The sequence below is a fragment of the Lissotriton helveticus genome, chromosome 3_1 (genome assembly GCF_964261635.1).
Source record: "Lissotriton helveticus chromosome 3_1, aLisHel1.1, whole genome shotgun sequence".
Lineage (NCBI taxonomy): Eukaryota > Metazoa > Chordata > Amphibia > Caudata > Salamandridae > Lissotriton > Lissotriton helveticus.
In genome coordinates, this window is record NC_136061.1 from 229020529 (window position 1) to 229043617 (window position 23089).

Here is a 23089-nt window from a genome sequence, read left to right on the forward strand (position 1 = left end):
GACCACTGATAAAAATGACAAAGAAAGGAGCTAAAGATCCTGTGGAGTGGGATGACGAAAGCATGACTGCTTTTGTAAAATTGAGAGAATGTTTGTGTACTGCTCCTGCACTAGGAATGCCTGATTATTCAAAAGATTTTGCACTGTTTTGTGACACACGAGATAATTGTGCACTTTCAGTCCTGACCCAAATTCATGGTTTGAATCGACGTCCAGTGGCATATTTTTCTGCCACATTAGATCCAGTAGCAGCTGGATTGCCTGGATGCTTGAAAGCTGTAGCTGCAACATGCACAAGTCTTGAACAGAGTGAGTTCATAGTGATGGGACATCCAGTAACTGTGTATGTTCCTCACTCTGTTGTGATTCTACATGACAAGAACGAAAACCCAGAACCTCACACCTAGTCAGCTGACTAAGTATGAGAGAATCCTTGCAGGTGCAGGAAATGTGAACATTTCCAGATGCAATATTCTGAACCCAGCTACCCTACTGCCAAGTTCATTTGCCGCTGAAATGAGGCAAGATACTGAACATAACTGCCTTGATCTGACAGAATTTAGCACAAAACCACGTCCAGACATTAAAGAAAATCCTTTAATTGACGAAGATTATGAGCTGTTCGTAGATGGCTCATGCATGAGACATGAGGAGGGAGGCCTAAGCGCTGCATATGCAGTATGTACAGTGGGAGGTCCAGTCGAAGCATCCTATTTATATGGAGTCAACTCTGCACAAATAGCTGAATTGGTTGCATTGACAAAAGCTTGTAAATTTGGGAAAAATTTAAAGATAACCATATATACTGATAGCCAGTATGGTTATGGGGTTGTGCATGATTTCGGCCAGTTGTGGATGCAGAGGGAGTTCCTGACTTCTTCAGGCACCCCTATCAGAAATGGAAAATATGTACAGGATTTACTGGAATCAATCCAGTTACCAAATGAATTGGCTGTGTTCAAGTGTCCTGCTCACAAATCTGGTGATGACAAAGTGACAGCAGGTAATCGATATGCTGACTAGTTAGCCCAGCATTGTGCAAAATACCGAATATCAATCAATATAAAGATGGGGGGAAACGGAAACAGCTGCCAACTTTTGATGCTAGAGGAAGTGAATACATGGGAAGAAGTGAGAGACTTGCAGGAAGCAGCAGAGCCACAGGAAAAGCAAAGATGGAGAAACTTTGGTTGTCGAAGGAGAAGTGCAGATGGTGTCATTGTTTACCTTGATGAGATGCCTGTGTTGCCAGACTGTATGCTTGCTCCAATGGCTAGACTGATACATGGAGACACACATTTAGGCAGAGACGTGATTGTCCGCTTGTTTCGTCAGACCTGGTTCAATTTGAAGTTCAGAAATATAGCAGAGGCACTTTGCCAGAGGTGTCTGGTCTGTCAGCAATTTAACCCTGGAAAGAAAACTGTTGTATTACCAGGTACAATTGGAAAGGCAGAAGGTCCCTTTATTAGATTACAAATAGATTTTATTCAATTACCCCCTTGTCGAGGAATGAAGTACCTACTTGTCATTGTCTGCCTGTTTTCAAAATGTGTAGAAGCTTACCCTGCACGTAAGAATGACAGCATCACAGTAGCTAAATTTTTACTTAGAGAGCTATCCCTCGGTACGGATTCCCAGTCACAATTGAATCTGACAGAGGAAGTCATTTCCTGAATTCCATAATTGAACAAATCTGTGAAGCTTTCAAAATCACACAAAAACTGCACTGTGCATATCGCCCAGAGGCTTCTGGAGTGGTAGAACAACTGAATGGCAAAATTAAAGCAAGATTGGTAAAGATGTGTGAATACACTCAATTGGAATGGCCAGATGCTTTGCCTCTTGTGTTGATGGGACTCAGAAGTATTCCAGATCGGAACACGGGCTTGAGTCCGCATGAAATCCTAATGGGAAGAGCAATGCGGCAAGCATGGGTGCCAGGATACAAAATAACAAGCATATCTGATGATTTGGTGCTAGAATACTGTAAAGAGCTGGCTGACCAAGTGCGTTCTATCTCTCGCTAGGTTGGGGGAGACGCCGTCGCCAGGCCAATGACTCCAGCACATGACCTGAATCCAGGTGATTGGGTCGTAATCAAGAAACATACTCGAAAGAGTTGTCTTAAACCAAGGTGGGGAAAGCCACGACAGGTGATCCTGGTAACCACCACAGCTGTGAAGTGCGCAGGAGTAACTCGCTGGATCCATGCCAGCCATACGAAAAGAGTGACTGAACCTGATGAAACTGAGGCTGAAGGTTGCGCAGCTGAAGGATCCCAAGATATCAGTCCTGAAGTAGCTGAAGAAGAACAACCGAGCTCCAGTCAAGAAGATTGGGTCCCAATAATCGATCTGACAATCGACCCTATACGAACCAGAAGACAGACCTATTTAGATAGACAGTGGGATAGTGAGGACGAGACAGGTGAAGAAGAAGCTACTCAGATCATCGAAATCAACGTTAAATCTGATTCTGAGGAGGACCAGATAGGGAAAGAACAGGTAATTGACACTCCACCCGAGATACCTGCACCAGAAGAGGGACAGATAGAAACAAGGGCGGAAGTTCAAGCGGAAGAAAATCAAGAGTTCGAAGAGCTTGAACAGGAACAGATAGAAATAGACAATTGTGTTCAGGAAGAAGAAATTGAAACAGATCAAAGCCAAACTCAGCATACACCTGAACAAGGACAGCTTAGGGACCAGGCAGAAGAAACAGATGAAAGACCTGGACCTAGTCAGTTAGGGAACAATACTGTAGACAAACTTGATCCCAATGTGCCACAACTGAATGACAACAAAAGAGTGTTTGAAGAAGGCCAAGACACAGTGCCAGTTAAAAGACTCAGAAAGGGTGACTTGACTCAGTACCTAGATTTGTGAAAAGACTGAGATTGCGACTAAAAACAATAAACGAAGAAGCTGAGCAAGTAAATGAGGTCTCAAGGCAAACTGACCCAGCAGTAACAAAGCCTAAGAGAAGAAGTGCTCGTATCAAGAAACTTAACAACAAATACCTGAGTGGACTTATTTTGTGCTGGAAGAATTTGAAAATCTGGAAATAAGTGACGAAAGTGATGAAGAATTGATTGCTGAACAGACCAGTGAAGAAGCAAACCTAACCTGAAAAGTTACTCACGTAAGCAAGCTGTGCAGAGTTACAAAGAGGGGTTGAAGCTTCTTTCGAGCCAAAATGTCTGATTCTTCTGTGAATGGGAGACCGAGACGAGGTGGTTTAAAAACATGCTGCCAAGTATGTTTATGGAGTGTAGCAATAGTATTGATACTTTGGATAGGACTAACAACAACTATTCCTTCTATGATGAGTAAAAACCCAAGTCTTTACCCAAATAATAATCTACCTGATGACACTGTAGAAGCACATACTAGAAGTACACCACGAAGAGTAGACGTACTAGACAAACCACTTAGTCTTAAGCAAACACCTTTAGATTTAGAAGCACCAGATGAGGAAGGATTACATTTCAGTAAAATCAAGAATAAAACTCATTTAAATGTTTTCGCAAACTTGTTAGTACATTATGTAGAAGCTATGGAAATAGATGATTGTTATGTCTGCATGAAGCTACCCACTTCAGTAGCTGAAGGTGTGACATATCACCACTTGCCCTTAACCTATGGAATTTCCTGTAGCATACTAACTAGTTTATTTTATAGAAGAGGACCTTTACAGTATTATTATTCAAACCTTGATTTGACATTTTCTGAACTTCCTGTCCGAAGAAACCTGAACCCTGTACATACAACTAGAGATGTAGCAAAATACATGAGTGATTATTTTCTAACTGTAGGTAAAATAGACATAGATAATGCACACAAGAATAACTTGACCTGTTCATTACAGGAAAAAGAAAAAGAATTTCTGAATATGGTAGAGAAAGTTTCCAAAAGAGAGCCAAAAACAAGAACCAGAAAATTCCAAAATGGACTGAAAGCATAGATAGCGCCTCAAATGGTGGAGCTAACACTGCTATGTTGCTGGATTTCGAAAAGAAAGGGAAATTTTGTCTTAAAAGGGAGAAAACTAGTTATTATAACAATATCTTCATTGGTTCCAGTGAATGCGAACACAATTACAAGGTAATTGGGGGTTGGGGTTTCAAAGATGGGTCAGAGCCTGTGTTTCCTGGAATTTATTTTATATGTGGGAATAAGGCTTACTTCAAATTGCCCGACCATTGGTACGGAAGCTGTTATTTTGGTATTGTCTTCCCAAAGATATACCATGTGGGGAAAATCACTAGAAGCACTGAAAAAACTAATAAATTAGCGCATACTAAAAGAGAAAGTGCTGGTGAAATAGTAGGTGATATATTCAGTGCATTAATACCTGCAGTGGGAGTGACTCTGAACACACACAGAATTTGCAAATTGTCAACAGTTGTGGATTGGTTATCAACCGACACTGCTGGAGGTTTCCTGATGGTCAACACCGAATTGGTTGCGGTGAGATCTATGGTTTTACAGAACAGACTTGCTCTTGATACATTATTGGCAAAAGAGGGCGGAGTCTGCAGAATGCTGAAAGCGCAACATTGTTGCACTTACATACCTGACAAATGTGTGGAAAGCAAAGGGTATGTGAGGAACATTACTAATTTGGAAAAGGAGCTTAAACCACTGGAGGTTGACAGTGCCTGGAAGAGACTTACTGATGGTCTCACTGATGTAGGTCATTGGTTTTCTAATTTAGGTAAAAGTCTTTTGAGTAAAGTACTGATGCCAATTGCGGGAATAGGGTTAGTAATGTTTATAATAGTAATCTGCTGCAAATGTCGCAGAAACAAAAAGAAGTACACAGTGAACAAGAGAGGAGTGAAAAGGAATGTGGATGAACTTGAATTAGAAGGACTGAATAATCAGGTTTATATAAGGGTGAAAAATTCTCACCCTAATAAAGAGACTAAAGAAAAACTGAACAGAATGTTTGAAGAGATTGAACTGGGAAAAATGTGAAAAGTTGGCATCTGGTTCTATTAATTTGTGATGATATAAAATATCATCAAATAGGGGATTGGTGGAGCAAGGATTCGCACGTAAAGCGACTTGCTTGTATCAAGAACCTCAAATAATGTTCATAAAATATAATCAACCTGTTTGTGTTACTAATATTTCACATTTTACATTACACGGGGTGTCCCAGTGACGCTTGCTTATGTGTTTACTCATCCTAAAACGCTTGCCACTAAAATGGCTGCTGCTACGCGGGAAATTCTTCTGCGCATGCGTCGGTCATACCCATGTGATGTGACGTAATCGCAGTTCTGGGGGGAATCTTTCGCGCTTGCGCATTAGCAATAAGATGGCTGCTTTGTGTTCTTACATGCCGAAGCTTGCACTGCAGCTTTTTGCTATGCTGTTTGTCTGCAATAATCCTAATGCTATAGTTATTATAAAGCAATGGGAGTTATATTGGGATTCCTGGTATACAGTGTACGCCTTTATTTCTATGTTCTAAATTGTTTTCATTTACTTTTCATGTATCTAATCTTTTGGGCCTGGGAGGTGCTTACTACTCCATCTTTGAAGTCCCTACTGCGCATGTCACCCTGGCAGAGGGAAGAAAACCTTGTACCAGTGGAACCCAGCCAACTGACTGCCACAGCCAAGATGCTCCTGGGAACCGACCTGTGACCCAGCAAGACCAAGCTGAACTGTACTGCAGTTGTAACAATTGTATATGAAAATTGTATTCTCCATTGTTACGTGTAGAAAGCATGTCATGGGAACCCCAAAATCAATAGGCGGTCCCAAAAGATGTAAATTAGGGCTTGAGAAAGTCAAATCCTAGTTGATGTGATGACCTGTCCTTACTTTTGACCAATCGAAATTGGGGATTCTTACATTTGCAACATTTGGGGGGTGGTACACTGACCCGAAAACAGAATAACTAGCCTAGGTTAGCTAGAGAATTTGTCCGACCTGTCCGAATAGCTGACCTGTCACTGACCCAAAGCACTCAATAGCTGATCCGGAAACAGAGGTGCTGCGGAGCACTCTGTCTGACTGTCTCACAGACCCATTGGGGGTTTTGAGAACTTTAAGTGCTGGCGGAGCACTTTGCTGGAGAATTCGATAACCCAATCGGGGTTTTGACTGATAGCTGCAGAGAGGGTGTAGCGCAGGCGTTGCAACTGAACTGCGGGTGCTGGTCTTACCTTGGTGGTCCTGTCCTGATCCTAATCTGGTCTTCTTGTCCGGGGTTTCCAATCTGCATCTGCAAACCTATTGGCAATCGCATTTCCTTGGGTTTCTCCTGTCCTAAACTGACCCGTGGCCAGGGTTGGTCTTCACACTGTTCTAGGTAAATATAACTCTGAGGGAACCTATTTTGCATTCTTTATATCGCTTTGCTTTTGATAAAGTCGTACTTGCATATTGATCTTTTCTTACCTTCCTTGTGCTGATCAATGATAAAGTCCTACATTTTAGTTGTTATATTAGCATGTTCCATTCTTCCCCATCCTATAAGTGGAATTGTGACGCATTATCCATACATAGATGTTCCTTATCTTTACCCTCCTTTAGCCAAAGTAAAGCGATTGCTCTGGATTGTTAGCGTGTTCCATATTTACCTTCCCTATAGCTACATGTTACCTTCAAGTTTTCTATAGACTGATTAAAAGTTCTCTTGCTTTGCCCACTTTTGAGGGGTATACAAAACTGTGACATTCTAGCATGTTCCTTATTTTCCCCGTCCTTTAGTTACTCCACATCAAGTCTAAATTCCTGAAAATTCTTACTAGCATGTTCCGTTATTACCTTTCCTTTAGGTTTCTAAATGATTGCTCTTATTATTTTCTTACACGGATATACCCTTTTTACGATGTTGGTTATTGATAGTTTACTCACTGTTAACTTTCTGCTTGCTGAGATTGATGAAGATTAGATAAAGTCTTTCAAAACTTCCCGAGTCTGTGGTTATTACAAAGAGTGCAAATATTATAAGTGTTAGTGTATTTTGTGGCTGCTTATCTTTTACAGCTAGCTCCCTGATCCATTGTGGTCATTAGGTACCCGTAACGTGGATTGGTAAGTCGGGTACATTGGTAACAAATAGGAAGGAACTGGGTTACTGGTAATAGAGTGTAAGGTTACCCGATTAATAAATATGGTGAATTGAATTTATGGGCCCAAATGTGCATATGGTAAAATTATAGTCCGGTGACCTGCGCGCTCCATCAGTAGACAATAGCAATCTTAAGAGGCATTGCATAGCTTCATACACACTTTGACCCCAATTCCATCCCAGTCTCTCTCTCTCACTCTCTGTCAGTCAATCTCTCTCTTTCAGTCAGTCAGTCTCTCTCTCTCAGTCAGTCTATCTCTCTCTGTCATTCAGTGTCTCTCAGTCAGTCAGTCTGTCAGTCAGTCTCTCTCTCTCTGTCAGTCATTCGGTCTCTCTAGCTCTCTCTCTCTTTCTCTGTCAGTCTCTATCTCTCTCTTTCTGTCAGTCTGTCAGTCAGTCTCTCTCTCTGTAAGTTTCTCACCCAGCCAGTCTCTCCGTCAGTCAGTATTCAGTCTCTGAGTCAGTCAGTCTCTACTCTCTCTCCACTCTCTCTCTCTCTCCATTCTCTCTCTCAACTCTGTCCACTCTATCTCCATTGACTCTCTCTCAACTCTCTCTCCACTGTCTCCCCCTCCACTATCTCTCTCCCCACTGTCTCTCTCCCCACTGTCTCTCTCTCCACTGTCTCTCTACTCTCTCCACTGTCTCTCCGCTGTCTCTCACTCTCTCTACTCTCTCTCCACTCTCTCTCTCTACTCTCCCTTCTCTCTCTCTACTCTCTCCACTCCCTCTACACTCTCTACACTCTCTCTTCACTCTCTCCACTCTCTCTACCCTCTCTCTCTCTACTCTCTCTTTCTCCACTCTCTCTCTCCACCCCCTCCACTCTCTCTCTCCACTCTCTCTCTTCACTCTCTCTACTCTCTCTCTCCACTCTCTCTCTCCACTCTCTCTCTCCACTCTCTCTCTCCACTCTCTCTCCACTCTCTCTCCACTCTCTCTCTCCACTCTCTCTCTCCACTCTCTCTCTCCACTCTCTCTCTCCACTCTCTCCACCCTCTCTCCACTCTCTCTCCACCCTCTCTCTCTCCACCCTCTCTCTCCACTCTCTCTCTCGACTGTCTCTCTCTACCCCCTCTCTCTACTCTCTCTCTCTCTCCACTCTCTCTCTTGCTCCACTCACTCTCTCCACTCTCTCTCACTCCACTCTCTCACTCCACTCCACACTCTCTCACTCCACTCCACTCTCTCTCACTCCACTCCACTCTCTCTCACTCCACTCCACTCTCTCTCACTCCACTCCACTCTCTCTCTCACTCCACTCCACTCTCTCTCTCACTCCACTCTCTCTCTACTCTCGCTCACAAAGTAGTGTGCGTTGCCATGGGCGTCTGCAGAAATGTTTCTGGGGGGGAGGGGGCAAATTTTTTACTTCATCACCATCCCCCTTGCACTTATCTCCCCTCTGCCTTGCACCCTTTTCTACCTTGCACCATTCTCCCCTCTGCCTTGCACCCTTCTCCCCTCGGCCTTGCACCCTTCTCCCCTCGGCCTTGCACCCTTCTCCCCTCTGCCTTGCACCCTTCTCCCCTCTGCCTTGCACCCTTCTCCCCTCTGACCTGCACCCTTCTCCCCTCTGACCTGCACCCTTCTCCCCTCTGACCTGCACCCTTCTCCCCTCCGCCCTGCACCCTTCTCCCCTCCACCTTGCACCCTTCTCCCCTCCGCCTGGCACCCTGCTCTACCTTGCACCCTTCTCCCCTCCCCCTTGCACCCTTCTTCCCTCTGCCGTGCACCCTTCTCCCCTCTGCCTTGCACCCTTCTCCCCTACGCCTTGCACCCTTCTCCCCTACGCCTTGCACCCTTCTCCTCTCTACCTTGCACCCTTCTCCCCTCTGCCTTGGACCCTTCTCCTCTAAACCTTGCACCCTTCTCCTCTCTACCTTGCACCCTTCTCCTCTCTACCTTGCACCCTTCTCCTCTCTGCCTTGCACCCTTCTCCCCTCTGCCTTGCACCCTTGTCTCCTCTGCTTGCACCCTTCTCCCCTCTGCCTTGTACCCTTCTCCCCTCTGCCTTGCACCCTTCTCCCCTCTGCCTTGCACCCTTCTCCCCTCTGCCTTACCCCCTCCCTCTGCGGACGCCCACATGGTGCTTCTAACAAGAGTGCTTACCTGAGGGCACCATTTTGCAGCCTCATCCCTTCTCAGATGAGCTTTGCCCTGGAGAATGCTCTCTCTGAGGGCCCCCACTCCCACCCTTGTCAGGGTCCCGAGCCCTGCTCTGTGCTGCCTCCTGCTTTCTCTCTGGGCCCCCGTCCTTGTCAGGGTCCTGAGCAGTGCTCTGTGCTGCCTCCTGTTCTCTCTCGGAAGCCCCCACTCCCGTCCTTGTCAGGGTCCTGAGCAGTGCTCTGTGCTGCCTCCTGCTCTCTGGGCCCCCACCCCGTCCTTGTCAAGGTCCTGAGCAGTGCTCTGTGCTGCCTCCTGCTCTCTGGGGCCCCCACCCCCGTTCTTGTCAGGGTCCCGAGCAGTGCTCTGTGCTGCCTCCTGCTCTCCCTCTGGGGTCCCCACCCCCGTCCTTGTCAGGGTCATGATCAGTGCTCTGTGCTGCCTCCTCTCTCTCTGGGGCCACCCTCACCCGTCTTTGTCAGGATCCTGAGCAGTGCTCTTTGCTGCCTCCTGCTCTCTTTGGGGCCCCCACTCCCTCCCTCCTTGTCAGGATCCTGAGCAGTGCTCTGTGCAGCCTCCTGCTCTCTCTGGGGCCCCCAACCCCCCGCCCTTGTCAGGGTCCTGAGCAGTGCTCTGTGCTGCCTCCTGCTCTCTGGGGCCCCCACCCCCGTCCCTCTGGGGCCCCCACCCCTGTCCTTGTCATGGTCCTGAGCAGTGTTCTGTGCTGCCTCCTGATCTCTGCCCCCGTCCTTGTCAGGGTCCCGAGCAGTGCTCTGAGCTGCCTCCTGCTCTCTCTCTGGGGCCCCCACCCCCGTCCTTGTCAGGGTTCTCAGCAGTGCTCTGTGCTGCTTCCTGCTCTCTCTCTGGGACCCCCACCCCCACGCCCCCGTCCTTGTCAGGGTCCCAAGCAGTGCTCTGTGCTGCCTCCTGCTCTCTCTCTGGGGCCCCCAACCCCCCGTCCTTGTCAGGGTCATGAGCAGTGCTCCGTGCTGCCTCCTGCTCTCTGGGGCCCCCACCCCGTCCTTGTCAGGGTCCTGAGCAGTGTTCTGTGCTGCCTCCTGCTCTCTGGCCCCCCGTTCTTGTCAGAGTCCCGAGCAGTGCTCTGTGCTGCCTCCTGCTCTCTCTGGGGCCCCATCCCGTCCTTGTCAGGGTCCCGAGTAGTGCTCTGTGCTGCCTCCTCTCTTCCTTGGGTCCCAGCCCTCGTCCTTGTCAGGGTCCTCAGCAGTGCTTTGTGCTGCCTCCTGCTCTCTCTCTGGGGCCCCCACCCCCATCCTTGTCAGGGTCCCGAGCAGTGCTCTGTGCTGCCTCCTGCTCTCTCTCTCTGCCCCCCCCCCTCTCCTTGTCAGGGTCCCGAGCAGTGCTCTCTGCTGCCTCCTGCTCTCTGGGGCCCCCACCCCATCCTCTTTCCAGCTCGTGGCTCTGACTGAAGAGAGAAACAATATATGTTGATACTCTGTTTCTCTTCAGTCAGAGGGAGGGGCAAATGGCTCAGAGCAGGCCTCAGACAGCCTGCACCTGCTTTAGAGGGAGAGAGGCTGGCTTTAAAGCCTCTCTCGCAGAAGAGCTGAGGTCAGGGGGGCCCCCTTCATTTACTGAAGAGAGTGGGCCCCCCCCCCGGCACCGCGGGGGCTGCGGGGGCATTTGTTACGCCCCTACAGCACAGAGTTGCTCCTCAATCTGCTATGAAGGCTCTCCGACAAGCTTGGTTTGCATGCCATACTTCTAGCAAGGAGCCTGGTTTGAGTCAGAATAGCCAGGAGAAATGGGATAATAATACACACTGCATTTAAGTCCTTATAGACGATTCCATTTTAGCGTGCGGCACAATGCATGTTATTATTAGGATTCATGATAAAGAACAATCGAGGGCGACAAGCGGTGGGGAGGGAATAATAAAAACGGACTTATTAAGTTGACATAGCACATACCAATGTAGACATAATTCTTGTGATAGAAGGAGAGCCAGTTTTTCACGCTGACCATTTCCAATGGTGACAATCCAGAAACATCATCTACAAGGCCGGTCTCTGTGAAATCTCCAGTAACATAGGCTCTGGAAGCATCTCGTCCTGTTTTTAAGAAAAAAAAATGACAAAACAAATTACTACTTGAATAAAAATGCATGGCGAACAAATAAACACTTGCACTTTTTTGGGGGTTCTAACAACACAAAACACTATTTTGGATGGGTAGATTACTGCCTATTTGGAACGGCAATTGATATTTCTAAATATTACTTCCTTCGAATATATGTATGTTCCTTCGGCTTACATGTGCAACATCTGATGACTAGATATCCCAGGTCAGTTTCAGATGGCTTTAGCCCACTCCGATCTTTTTTTTCAGTACTTCTGCTCTGCATTTCTAATATTTAAGAAAAAAACACAACCCAATTCATTTCAAAGAAAATAAAACAATTACAGTAATAAAAACCGCAGATAAATATCGCATTGCAGCCTTTATACATTTTGTGAGATTACTCATTAACACAGTTTATTACCCCCCTTGTACAATGTCTGAAGGTAATCTTATAAAAGAACGTTTTAAGTACAGAGTTCTTTCATATCTCAAGGCTGAACAACAGTATTTAATGTGTAGGATATTTAGCCCATTCTATAATGTTACACAGCCCACCTTTATCTAAATCCTCATATATTTGTGACACCATTAAGGTTTATCCAGCGCCAATAAAGAGCTATCCGATATTTTAGGATCACTTATCTCTCCTTCTAGCAATGCTCACTTACTCCACCATTCTCAAGTGTTTTGCGACAATCTTACTGTGCATTTGTCTTCTAAAATCCAAACTATTTATGTGGGAATTAAAAACTCAATTGTAACTTTGATTGATAGTCTATGGTCCCTGCCCTCTCTTCTACAAATTGGCCCTTCTTTATTCAGTACAATTTTGAAGAAACCAGATGCTAATAAAGAACGAATATTGTTCCTCAGCAATCTTTGCCCGGTGTCTATTTTACAAGCTTGTTCCTCAATGGTAGTACTGATTGTGACTGCCATTATCAATCTGTCTCTCGACTGGAACTCAAGCTTTCTTGTGGAATATAGGGAGAGTCAAACCACTGTTAAAACGAGCATTTGCAATGCAATAGGTCTCGCATTTACGCGAGTTTAAGCTATTGGCATTGTAAATGACAGTGCCTATTATTTTTGTTTTTTAAAACATAAATAAAAGGCATTATCATTTACAATGCCAATAGCTTAAACTCACGTAAATACGAGACCTATAACATCGCAAATGCTTGCTTACGTTTAAAACTGAGTTCGGTGCCGCTTCAAGGACACCACACTCGGTTTCTTTTTAAAAAAAATTAACTTTAACACTGAACGCGGTGTCCTTAAAGCGGGCACCGTGCTCAGTGTTAAAATTAAAAGTAAAAAAAAAAAAAAGATAGCGAGCGGCTCCGCACTCAGTTTTAAAGTCCTTGAAGCAGGCACCACGCTCGTTACGAAAGTTATAAAAAATATGTAAATAAACTGTGCAGTGTCCCAGAAGTGGACGCCGCGCTCAACATAAAAGTTAAATATAAATAAATAAAAAAACTGAGCATGGTGTCTCTAAAGCTGGCCCCGCGCTCAGGATACAAATACTATAAAATAGCATCCGCCATTGTCCCCATAAGTGCCCATAAACGGTGGCCTTTTGGAACTTGATATCACTCGCATGACCCTGTCACAAGGACAATCCTATCACTAAAATCAATCCACAGGCGGCCCACACTCCATCCGCTTTCCCAATCTTCTTTCCGAGTGTCTTGTGTCTGAAGACATCAAATTGCTCAGTTGCTTGATTATACAGTGCCCTGTTTGCACAAATCCAGATCTTAACGTCTTCAAAGGGATGAAAGGCTACCTCAGTGCTGCCAGACTTTGAACTTATGACCCTTACGTTTCACAGATGTCGCAGGCCTTTGATGGCATGGGCAACACTAGTATTTAACATGCCCTCGCTTTGTGTATGCACATTGATGAATAGCTAAAAAAGAAAATCCATTACCATTGGGCAACACAGTTACATTTGTGCCCCCTTTTCTCTCTCGGACGTCGTGTTTAAAATACTACAGAGAAATCTCAAGAGTGTGCCAGTCTTTTTTTTTTTTTATAATTCATCTTCACAACTAGAAAGAGCACCGCACAATCACGCCTTCAGAAAGACGTAATGGAATGGTTATTACATCAAAGCACGATGGCTGTGCACGGAATCATTTCTGGAACATTCTCTGCTTTGCACCCTGCAATCAAGATATGCATTTTGGAAATAAGGCAGCGAGCAGTAGATATTTACTGTTCTTTTTTAGCTGTGGAATCGCAGCAAAGGTACCACAGGGCCTGTCAAAGCCTTTCATTTTAAGGAAATCTGGTGTTACCTTACTCAGAAGGACCACTTTCATATGTTCCGCCTTAGTTGAGCATTCAAAAATAATTATGGCGCAGCTAAGCACGATCTGCCGATAAACTACAGTACCTTAAAAGACTTTTCATTGACAGAATAAAACCTGGCAACAAGTGGGAAACATTAGCGCTGGCCCTCGTCCTTGTCATAAAACGGGCAGTAAACTCCATCTAAGGCTAAATACGGGCGCGAGACTGCTAGCCAACAAGTACCGTAAGGGAAAGTTGAAAAGAACTTTGAAGAGAGAGTTCAAGAGGGTGTGAAACTGTCGAGAGGTAAACGGTGGGGTCCGTGCAGTCCGCCCGGAGGATTCAACAAGGCGGGAAGGTCGGTGGCCCGGGAGTTCCGGATCCCCTCCGCGGGACCGGGGCCCGGGCCCTACCCGGCCCCCGCAGGGCGCATTTCCTCCGCGGCGGTGCGCCGCGACCGGCTCCGGGTCGGCTGGAAAGGCTTCGGGGTGGCAGGTGGCCCTCCGCTCCGGCGGAGGGTGTTACAGCCCCCCTGGCAGCAGCTTCGCAATGGAGGCCCACGCCGGACGCCAGGGGTCTGCGGCGATGTCGGTTACCCACCCGACCCATCTTGAAACACGGAGCAAGGAGTCTAACACGTGCGCGAGTCGGAGGGCCGAGCGAAATCCTGTGGCGCGTGCGTGATAGTACCCGAAAGATGGTGAACTATGCCTGGGCAGGGCGAAGCCAGAGGAAACTCTGGTGGAGGTCCGTAGCGGTCCTGACGTGCAAATCGGTCGTATGACCTGGGTATAGGGGCGAAAGACTAATCGAACCATCTAGTAGCTGGTTCTGTGGAAAAATACAAACTGGGGGGGCACTACCAACCAGAATATAAGATCCTTAATTATTGCCCGGCGATGTCGCCTCTTGAACCCACAAAGAAGTTAAACCATTGAAGAGGCAGGCGCTGGAGACTGGAAGGCAGGAAACAAGGTTTTTTTTATTCTCTCCGGAGGAGAACACAACGAAACGGACAGAAGGTATCGTTCAGAGGTGCTCTAACTGCATCCCGGAGGCCTGGCCTCTTATACACGAGTTTATCTCTTTATTACATGTAACACATTCTCGTCGATACTTTGATGTACGGAAAGACATCCTCAGAATCCCCCCTTCCCAGCCCGTTCCCATGCAAGGCTACAGTGGAAGTCCCCGCCCCGTTCACAACAGGTGATGATCATTGCGCAGCTGGGTATTCCGCCGATTCACGGAGTGTGCGGGTTTCGATCGGATCTCGTGGGATGGGGGGGGCTTTGATCATCTCGGGGGTCCTTTGAGGAGGGAAGCTTCCTATTGTATGGGGAGGGGCAAGAGAATGGTATCGGCAGAGCTAGGTGTCGGCCTGGGAACGGGGAAGACAGACGGGCACACGGGAAAAAGGGGTTTGCATCAAAAGGGCCGGAGGTCATGACGGGGAAGCAGGGAGATGTCGCGCTGGGAACAGGATGAGAGCCTGGGGCAGAGCAGTGCCGAAGAGGGGTTTATGACTCAAGGCAGGTGCAAGCAGGGGGGGGGGTTGCCAGCGAAGTTAGGAGAGAGAGAGAGAGACGCGCTGGCTCTCGGCGAGAGCGGGGAAGCCATGGTGTCCAAAATGGCGGCTGTTTTACGCGCACAAAAGGTTTAAGGAGAGCAAGAGGGCGCCGATAATGTTGACGGTTTTCAGCCTAACTTTTAACAGTCCTCCCTTTTCAACATATCTAGCCAACTTGCTTACTCAATGTCAATTTTCATCAAATTCCTAACTTCGGCATCATATAATGCCCTCATGTGTTCGCTTCCAATGTCCACAGTTTTGGGAAAAATACAACTCGCACATAAAGAACACATAGGTGGCAAACATTGAATCCCTAAGCATAGGCCACATATTACAACTACGGGAATCAGGATAATGGTGAGCAGTCTCCAGCCCCAACTTTTGATGGTGTCCCAGAACCAACCACCAAGCGACCATTCTTCTTGCTCTTGGTGAACTTCCGAGGAGAGTCTGTGAAGATGTTCGATGGCTTTGTACACTGAGGGTGAGTTGTCCGGTATGTATGTACAACAGCTGGCCCCAATAATGCGGCATGCTCCTCCACGGTCCGCCAGAACCACATCTAGGACGAGGCGGTTCTGAAGAGCCACCAAACGGACCGCTTGGAGCTCGGCAGTGTTGTTGGCAAAGATGCCCGCTGTGATGTTCATGGTTGTCTCGACTGCCTGAGTCAAATGTCGGATGGCACGGCTGTTTGCCATCGGGCCCCAGAGGGGGACGAGTCCTTTCATAGCATCGAGGAACTGTGCTCCTGTTGAGTCGGCTTGCTCAACGTCTTTTGCTCGTTTTTGCCTGTGGTGATTCGCTGGGGCCACATAAGTTGGAGGAAGGACGAAGGAGATGTAGCAAGTGCCCCCCCAGCCTTTGGGGAGCCAGGTGTAGGCCTTAGTGCCACAGATGAAATACATGTTTGGGGATGACACAAAGGAAGGTGGATCCGTGGAGTCCAAAGTTCTGGTAAAGCGGCAAGCGCTGTGACCCACCAGCTGTGTCCCAAGTCCTTCTACACACATGTGGCCTGTGACGTTGATGACCGTCAGGGCTACAGTCAGAGTGGCAGCCGTTCGTTTCCGCAGATAGGAGAAGGTGGGTCTGGTTGGATTGTGGAACACCTGCATTTCGATTCGTTCTTTGGCCGGAATGTCCATTTGGATTGAGTCGCTGGGTGTCAGCGGGCAGAAGTGTGTCTTTGTCTTGTTTCGCCCGGCCCCATGAGAAGAATGTGCTGCAGCTCTGCTGGAGGTGGCATTTTCCGTATAGCTCTCTTGCAGGAGGATCAGCCAGGCAAGGCAGGAGCCGTGGACGGAGAAGGGTGAAGGGATGAATGGTATTGAATGTCCAGTGGCATGGGGTAGCAACCCACAGATCCAGCAGTTGGTGGCGTTGGTGGCAAGATTGTGCTGGTGAAGTAGCTGCACGAAAGAGTTGTTCCAAAACTCCTTTCGCCTCTCTCTTAGTTGAGGAGAGAGCGAAATTAGATAATGTTCCTTCGTGGTGGTAGGCTGAGCAGTGGTTAGGAATGTTTCGTGAGCAGGTGCGTGTTCTTCCATAATCCAGAGCGTAGTCATGAGGAGAAAACAGAGGAGGATTACGATGAAGAGTGCAATTGTCTTTGAGCTATGGAGCCTGTCTGTTCTCGGATTTCTGTAGTGGGTATTTCCTGTTGTCTCAGTCGGCTTCTTGTTTGGCGCTTCCATCATCTTCTTATCTGGCGCTTCCATCATCTTCGTCTTCAAGGTGCTCGGTAGTGGGCAGGACCACAGACTCAGTTTTAGCTTCTCTCCAGGTAACCCTTGGTAGTTTGGGTCACCGTTCTGAGATTCTTAAGCTTAGTCCGTGGCCTACTTAGCCGAAGCTCCCTCCTTTCGACGCAGGAAATACCCTTCTCGAGATGGCACAGTGGGGTCAGGATGTTTTGAAAGTTCAAGTGTCTCTGTATCAGGGTAGCAGCTCAACGATGGTCGGTCCCGGTTCAGGAGCTCTTCTTGGGTGTTGACGGTGTCTGTCGTGGCCAGGGCTGGAGAGACCTTTTTGCAGTGATGAGCGTGCAGCCAGTGTTTCTTCCCCTCCACTCGAAGTGCGGTCCGAGTGGTGATCAGCACTTGCCAGGGGCCCGTCCACCGGGGTTCCAAACTCTTTGATCGCTGAAAGTTTCGGATCAGCACGAAGTCCCCCGGCTGGATGGCGTGACCCGGACCCCTGGAAGCATCGGGGATGGCCTGCCGCACCTGCTGATGAAGGACAGACAAAGTTTCAGTCAATTTGTACAGATAATCAGACATTAGGACATCCGGAACGTCATGAATGGACGTTGGTTTCGGGGCAGACCAGACGCTCATGGGTCGACCGAAGACAACTTCATAAGGGGTTAAGTGATGTCGGGTGGGGGTAGAGCGCATCGATAGCAATGCCAATGGGAGGGCGTCTGGCCATTTCAGGCCCGTCGTAGCCACTATTTTGGCCAGTTTAAGCTTTAGTGTGGCGTTGTGTCGTTCGACCAGCCCAGCAGATTGAGGGTGGAAGACTGCGTGGAATTTCTGTTTGATACCCAGCCCATTTAGGATGAGCTGGATAACGTTGGCTACAAAGTGGGGGCCATTATCACTCCATAAAACACGACAGAGGCCATAACGGGGGAAAAACTCTTTTAACAGGACCTTTGCAGTGGCCATAGCGGTGTTGTCACGGGTCGGATATGCTTCCACCCATTTGCTAAATGCGCACACCACGACAAGTACATATTTCAGGCCTTGGCATCTGTCTAGCTGGATGTAGTCCATCTGCAGGACTTCAAATGGGTGGTTTGGGACCCCAAATCCCCCCCGGGGTACTACAGTTCCCTTCCCGGGGTTGTGTTGCAGGCATATTAAGCATTGTTGGACCAGGCGTTTGGCGGAATCTGGGATCTTGTCATTGTGCCAAACCCTGGAGACAAGTTCGATCATGGGGGCTGATCCTATGTGGGCTGGGGAGTGTGCCATGGATAATATGGGAATCAAGTATGAATCAGGTAGCAACCATCTGTTCGTGTCTTTTGTCCGCCAGCAGCCTTCATCGTCTTTCAATCCCACCCGTGCCCATTCAGTCAATTCATGTTGTGTGCTAGCCATTTGTATGTCTCTAATTGTGTCCTTGGTGTCAGTCCAGTTTTCTGCTTGTGACCTGGTCACGTACATACGTGTTGTCGTTCTATTTTCTGCTGTCGTTCGGGCGGTGATGTCGGCTAGTGCGTTTCCCTGTCCAATAATGTCTGTCACCTTCTTGTGTGCCTGGCATTTGATAACGGCAAGTTTGTTGGGGAGGAGGACAGCTTCGATTAAGGCGGAGACTAAATCCCCGTGCAGGATGGGTGTGCCGTGTGAGGTCAAGTATCCTCTCTCCCTCCAGAGGAGCCCAAAATGGTGAACCACCCCGAAGGCATACTGGCTGTCGGTGTAAATGTTCGCCGTGGTTCCTGTTGCCAGGATGCAGGCTCTCGTCAAAGCAATCAGTTCCGCTGCCTGGGCAGATCGCTGGGTGATGCGGGCTGTTTCTACTACAGTTCGAGCTGTGGTGACTGCATAGGCAGCGGAAGTGGTACCATCGGAGAGTTTGATGCAAGAACCGTCCACCCACAACTCCCCGTCGGGGTCAGGGAAAGCTGTGTCTCTGAGATCGACCCTACTCCTGGTCTGTTCGTCCGTAAGAGTCACGCAGTCATGTACGGGGTGCACATTGGGGTCGTTCTCTGGTAAGGGTAACAGAGTTGCTGGGTTCAGTGTGGTGCATCTTTTCAGGGTGATATGGGGGGCAAGCAAGGTTAGTTCGTATCCAGTCAGTCGTGCACTCGTCAGATGTTGCGTCTTGGTTTGGTTCAGGAGGGTGTCGACTGCATGGGGTACCAGTACCGTGAGGGAATTCGAGAGTACAATCCCCTCACTCTGTCGGATAGAGACTGCAGCAGCAGCTACAGCTCGAAGGCAGGCAGGCAAGGCTCTGGCGACAGGGTCAAGAGTGGCAGAGAAGTAAGCGCACGGTCGTTGCTTAGGACCGATGGCCTGGGTCAGGACAGATAAAGCGCACCCCTCCCTTTCGTGAGTGTAAAGGGAGAAGGGCTTCCTGTAATCAGGGGTACCCAGGACAGGGGCTGAGCAAAGGGCATCTCGTAGTTCTGTGAAGGAGGTTTGACACTCAGGAGTCCAAGGGAGTGGGAAAGGGACGTCTTTGTTTAGGAGAGAGAGCAGTGGTTTTACAACGAGGCTGAAGTTTGGCAACCATTGTCGGCAGAAGGAGGTGAGGCCTAATAGGGAGCGAACCTGCTTCTGGGTTTTAGGGACAGGGGTGTCTAGAATGGTCTGGATTCGATCAGGGGTGAGTTTCCTTCCATCTTTGGACAGAAGGTGGCCTAGGTAAGTGACCTGGGGTAGGCAGAATTGCAACTTCTTCTTGGAGACCTTGTGGCCATTTTCCGCAAGGAAGTGCAAGAGTTGAATGGTGGCGGTAACCGCTAGAGGGGTGGTGTCGGCTGCCAAGAGGATGTCATCGACATATTGTACCAACACCACCCCGTCGGGTAACCGGACTTGGTCTAGTTGCCTTTTGAGGGCCTGGCTGTAGATGCTAGGGCTCTCCGTGTAGCCTTGAGGGGCTCGGCAAAACCTATATGAGCGGGATTTTAGGGTAAAGCCGAAGAGATATCGGCTGTCTGGGTGGATGGGGATGGAGAAGAATGCGTTCTTGAGGTCGATGACGGAAAAGGTGGTTGCAGTGGATGGAATCAAGGTCAGGATGGTGGTGATGTCTGAGACCACAGGGTACTGGGGTACTACCACTTTGTTGATCTCTCGGAGGTCGATGATGAAACGGTATGCTTTCTCATCTCCCTCTCCCTGCTTCTTGATAATGGGCAAGATAGGGCTGTTGCAAACGTTGCTAACCACTTCCTCTACCACTCCTGCGTCTATCAGTGACTGGATAATCATTACCAATGCCTTCTCGCCCTCTGGCGATATCCGATATTGTGGGAGTTTTGGGAGTGTTGCGTCTGGTCGGACAGTAATGTGCACTGGGTCAATTAACATACGCCCTACGTCCGAATCCGCTTTGGCCCACAGATACGGAGGCAGGGTGTCAAGCAGGGACGCGTCGACGTCGGTGATGGAAAACATGTGTCGGGGGGAACAATGTTTAAGCAGAACGGGGTTGTCGTAAAGAAACACTCGAACCCCATCTTGAGAACACCTAATCGTCGCTCGGAAGTGTTTCAGTAAGTCAAGTCCCATAATGGCGTCAGGGCTATTGGAGGAAAGCAAGAACGTGGTGTCGGTGGTGTTGTTTTCTACGTCAAAGAGAATCGGGGCAGACAAAGGGTTGGTGGAGGGCGTTCCATCGAAACCTGTCGATGTTATGAGTGAGCCAGACAAGGGTGCCCTTGGAATCAGTCGTTTAGATAACGCACTACGTGTTGCGCCAGTGTCTACCAGAAATGGAGACTTGGTACCCAGGACCTTAGCAGTGACATAAGGGCCCTGCTGGTCAACATAGAGCTCGACTGGATCCCTCCCTCGCCCTTGGCTGTCCTATGCAAAGGTGTGAGTGTCGTCATAGTCGGATTGTTGATATTGGTTCTGTCTGGGTCGATCGAACGTATTCGGTCTGCTTGATCTGTCATTAGTCACGTCGTTTGGGGGCCCTCGTTGTGTTCCCTTAGGTCTCGGTCCGTTTACTGCATCCCTGGGGTCTCTGTTCCTGATCATTTCCAGGAGAACTGGGCACTGGGATTTCCAATGGCCAGTCCCTTTGCAGAAAGCGCACTGGTCATCTCTAAGGTCTGTGCGTCCACTGTAGGGAGTCAGAGTGCGGTCCTGGGGAAATGCAGTCTTAGGGGCGTTTGTCTGGTAGTTTCCCCGGTATTGGTCTCGTCCTATAGTCACCCCTTGCAGTTTGGCAATCATCACCCTCTCCTTTAAGTCTTTCTTCTTTTTCTCTGTCGCCCTATCGTTTTCATTTTTCTGATGCTCATAATATTGGGCCATTTGAAGAATCGCTGTAGGTTTGGAGGCTGCCCAACTACTCTCGCTGGCCTGTAGTTTCTGGGAGATGTCCAATGATAGGCCCTTAACATAATTCTGGACAAACAGATGGTGTCCGGTTGCAGTGGTCATGTCCTGGCCGCTGTAATCGGAGAACACCGTTTCAAACCGGGAGAAGTATTCCGACACATCCTCCTGGGGTTTTTGGCGACAGGCTGTTACTATCGACCAGTCCACTTTCTTTTCTGGGATCAGGGTTTTTAATTTCTCTACAATTTTATCTGGGAGGTCTAGAATGGATTTCAATGGCTTTTGTCCTGGTCCCCGTTGTTTATCCAAGTCATCGAGTTGTGGCCAGGTATGTCCGAACAGCTCAAGGTGGTCGACTTTCCGGATTTGCTTCCACACATCAGCTGGTAGACATAACCCGAAGAACAAGTCGATGTCAGCCAGGGTCATGATAGTTGAACCCAGGGCTGTACCCAATTCAGTATAGAAGGCAGTGGGGTTTTTACGTAGGTCGGGTAGAGATTTTCGGAATGTCAGTATCTCTTGCCGGTCCCATGGCTGGTAGACCCAGTTGTATACTACCCTTCCCTTCGCATCTTGGTTGTTGGCATCATCGTGAGTCCCTGTACCTCGAGGGGGAACCCAGTAAGGGGCAGCCTCACGTATCGGCATCATGGTGTTAGATTGCTCGGTTGGTGGTTCGGTCACTACGGGGGCCGTGGATTTAGCTCCCGGCTTTCGTTCAGTGAGGTGGCGGAAAACCTCAAGCGTACGCGTAAGGAGGTCCGACACATCACACTCGCCCTCATCCCCGATATCGACCTTCCGGTACAGAGTCCTTAGGCTCTCGGGACCTTTGTCTCGATATCGGTCCTCGTATGCATTCAAGACATGATAACACAGTCGTACGGTAAAATGTCGTCTGTGACTCCCTGTATACGAGCTGAACATATCTGTGATGTACTCTTCATCATCCTTCCTTTCTACCAGTGTCCTTGCTATTTTGTCGATCCCCGCTCGCTCATCTTTGTCTAGCCTGTTTATTCTTGCAAGGCCAGCCCCTCGAGTCTCATGCTCGTCTAACGTTGTCGTTGATGCGGGTTTTAATACCAGGGGTTCGGCTGGCACAGAGGCCATTGGGGCCGACGCTGCGGCGGTACCTTCGCTTGTACCTGGGGGTGGCGCGTGCTGCGCCAAGGGCCGAGAAGGGGCGTATGGAGGGGGCATGTAGATGATAGGAGGACCTAACAGCAGGTCCTCATTGGCTTGTCGTTTCGAGGGCAAGTCAGGGTAGAGCATGGAGGGGGTTCTAACCGGACACTGGCTTGGCGTTTCCCTTTCTAGTTTCTGTTTAGCTTTCTCTCTTTCCTCTATCTCCCTTTTTAGTTTCTGAGCAGCTAGGTGGGCTGCTTTTTGCAGCTCTTTTTCCAACCTACTCTCAGTTTTCTTTTTACGCTGTTCAGTTTCTTTTCGCCACATGCCGAGGCTATCAAGCATAGTGGGTGTTGTCTTGTTTTTACCCAGGGCAGTTTCTAGCATTTTTATTTTATCATCATCGAAGGATCCTGTCAGGGGCCATTGACTTTCTTGACCCTGTTTTGTATATTTATGCCATAGTTTACTATAGGCAATAGCGGTCAATCCATGCTTCATGAACATGTCCTTATTAGGGGTGCCTTCCAGTGGGGCTGGATGGTCCATCTCTAATAAGCGGTCCGGGCTAAACAGGCTACCAATCAATGGGGAGAAGACAGACATGACGGCTCGTAACGAGGGACTAAAAAGTCAGCACTGCCTATCTTATCACTAGGTGCAAAGACTAGACAGAATATTTCTATTCTACGTTGTTTGCAGGCAGTGAATACCTCATGGATCACAATAACCAAAGACCAACAAATAACAATGGGGAGAATGA

The 23089-nt window shown here is 48.4% G+C and overlaps 1 protein-coding gene across 1 annotated transcript in view; it reads right to left on the reverse strand.

The window, feature by feature from the left end:
* The window catches only part of CYB5D2 (cytochrome b5 domain containing 2), an 85101-nt gene that overhangs the window by 39897 nt on the left and 22115 nt on the right, over positions 1–23089 (reverse strand). Inside the window, exon 2 of the mRNA XM_078679683.1 lies at positions 11130–11270. Coding sequence (XP_078535809.1) covers positions 11130–11270 — 141 coding nt within the window. The remainder of the gene's footprint in view (positions 1–11129; positions 11271–23089) is intronic.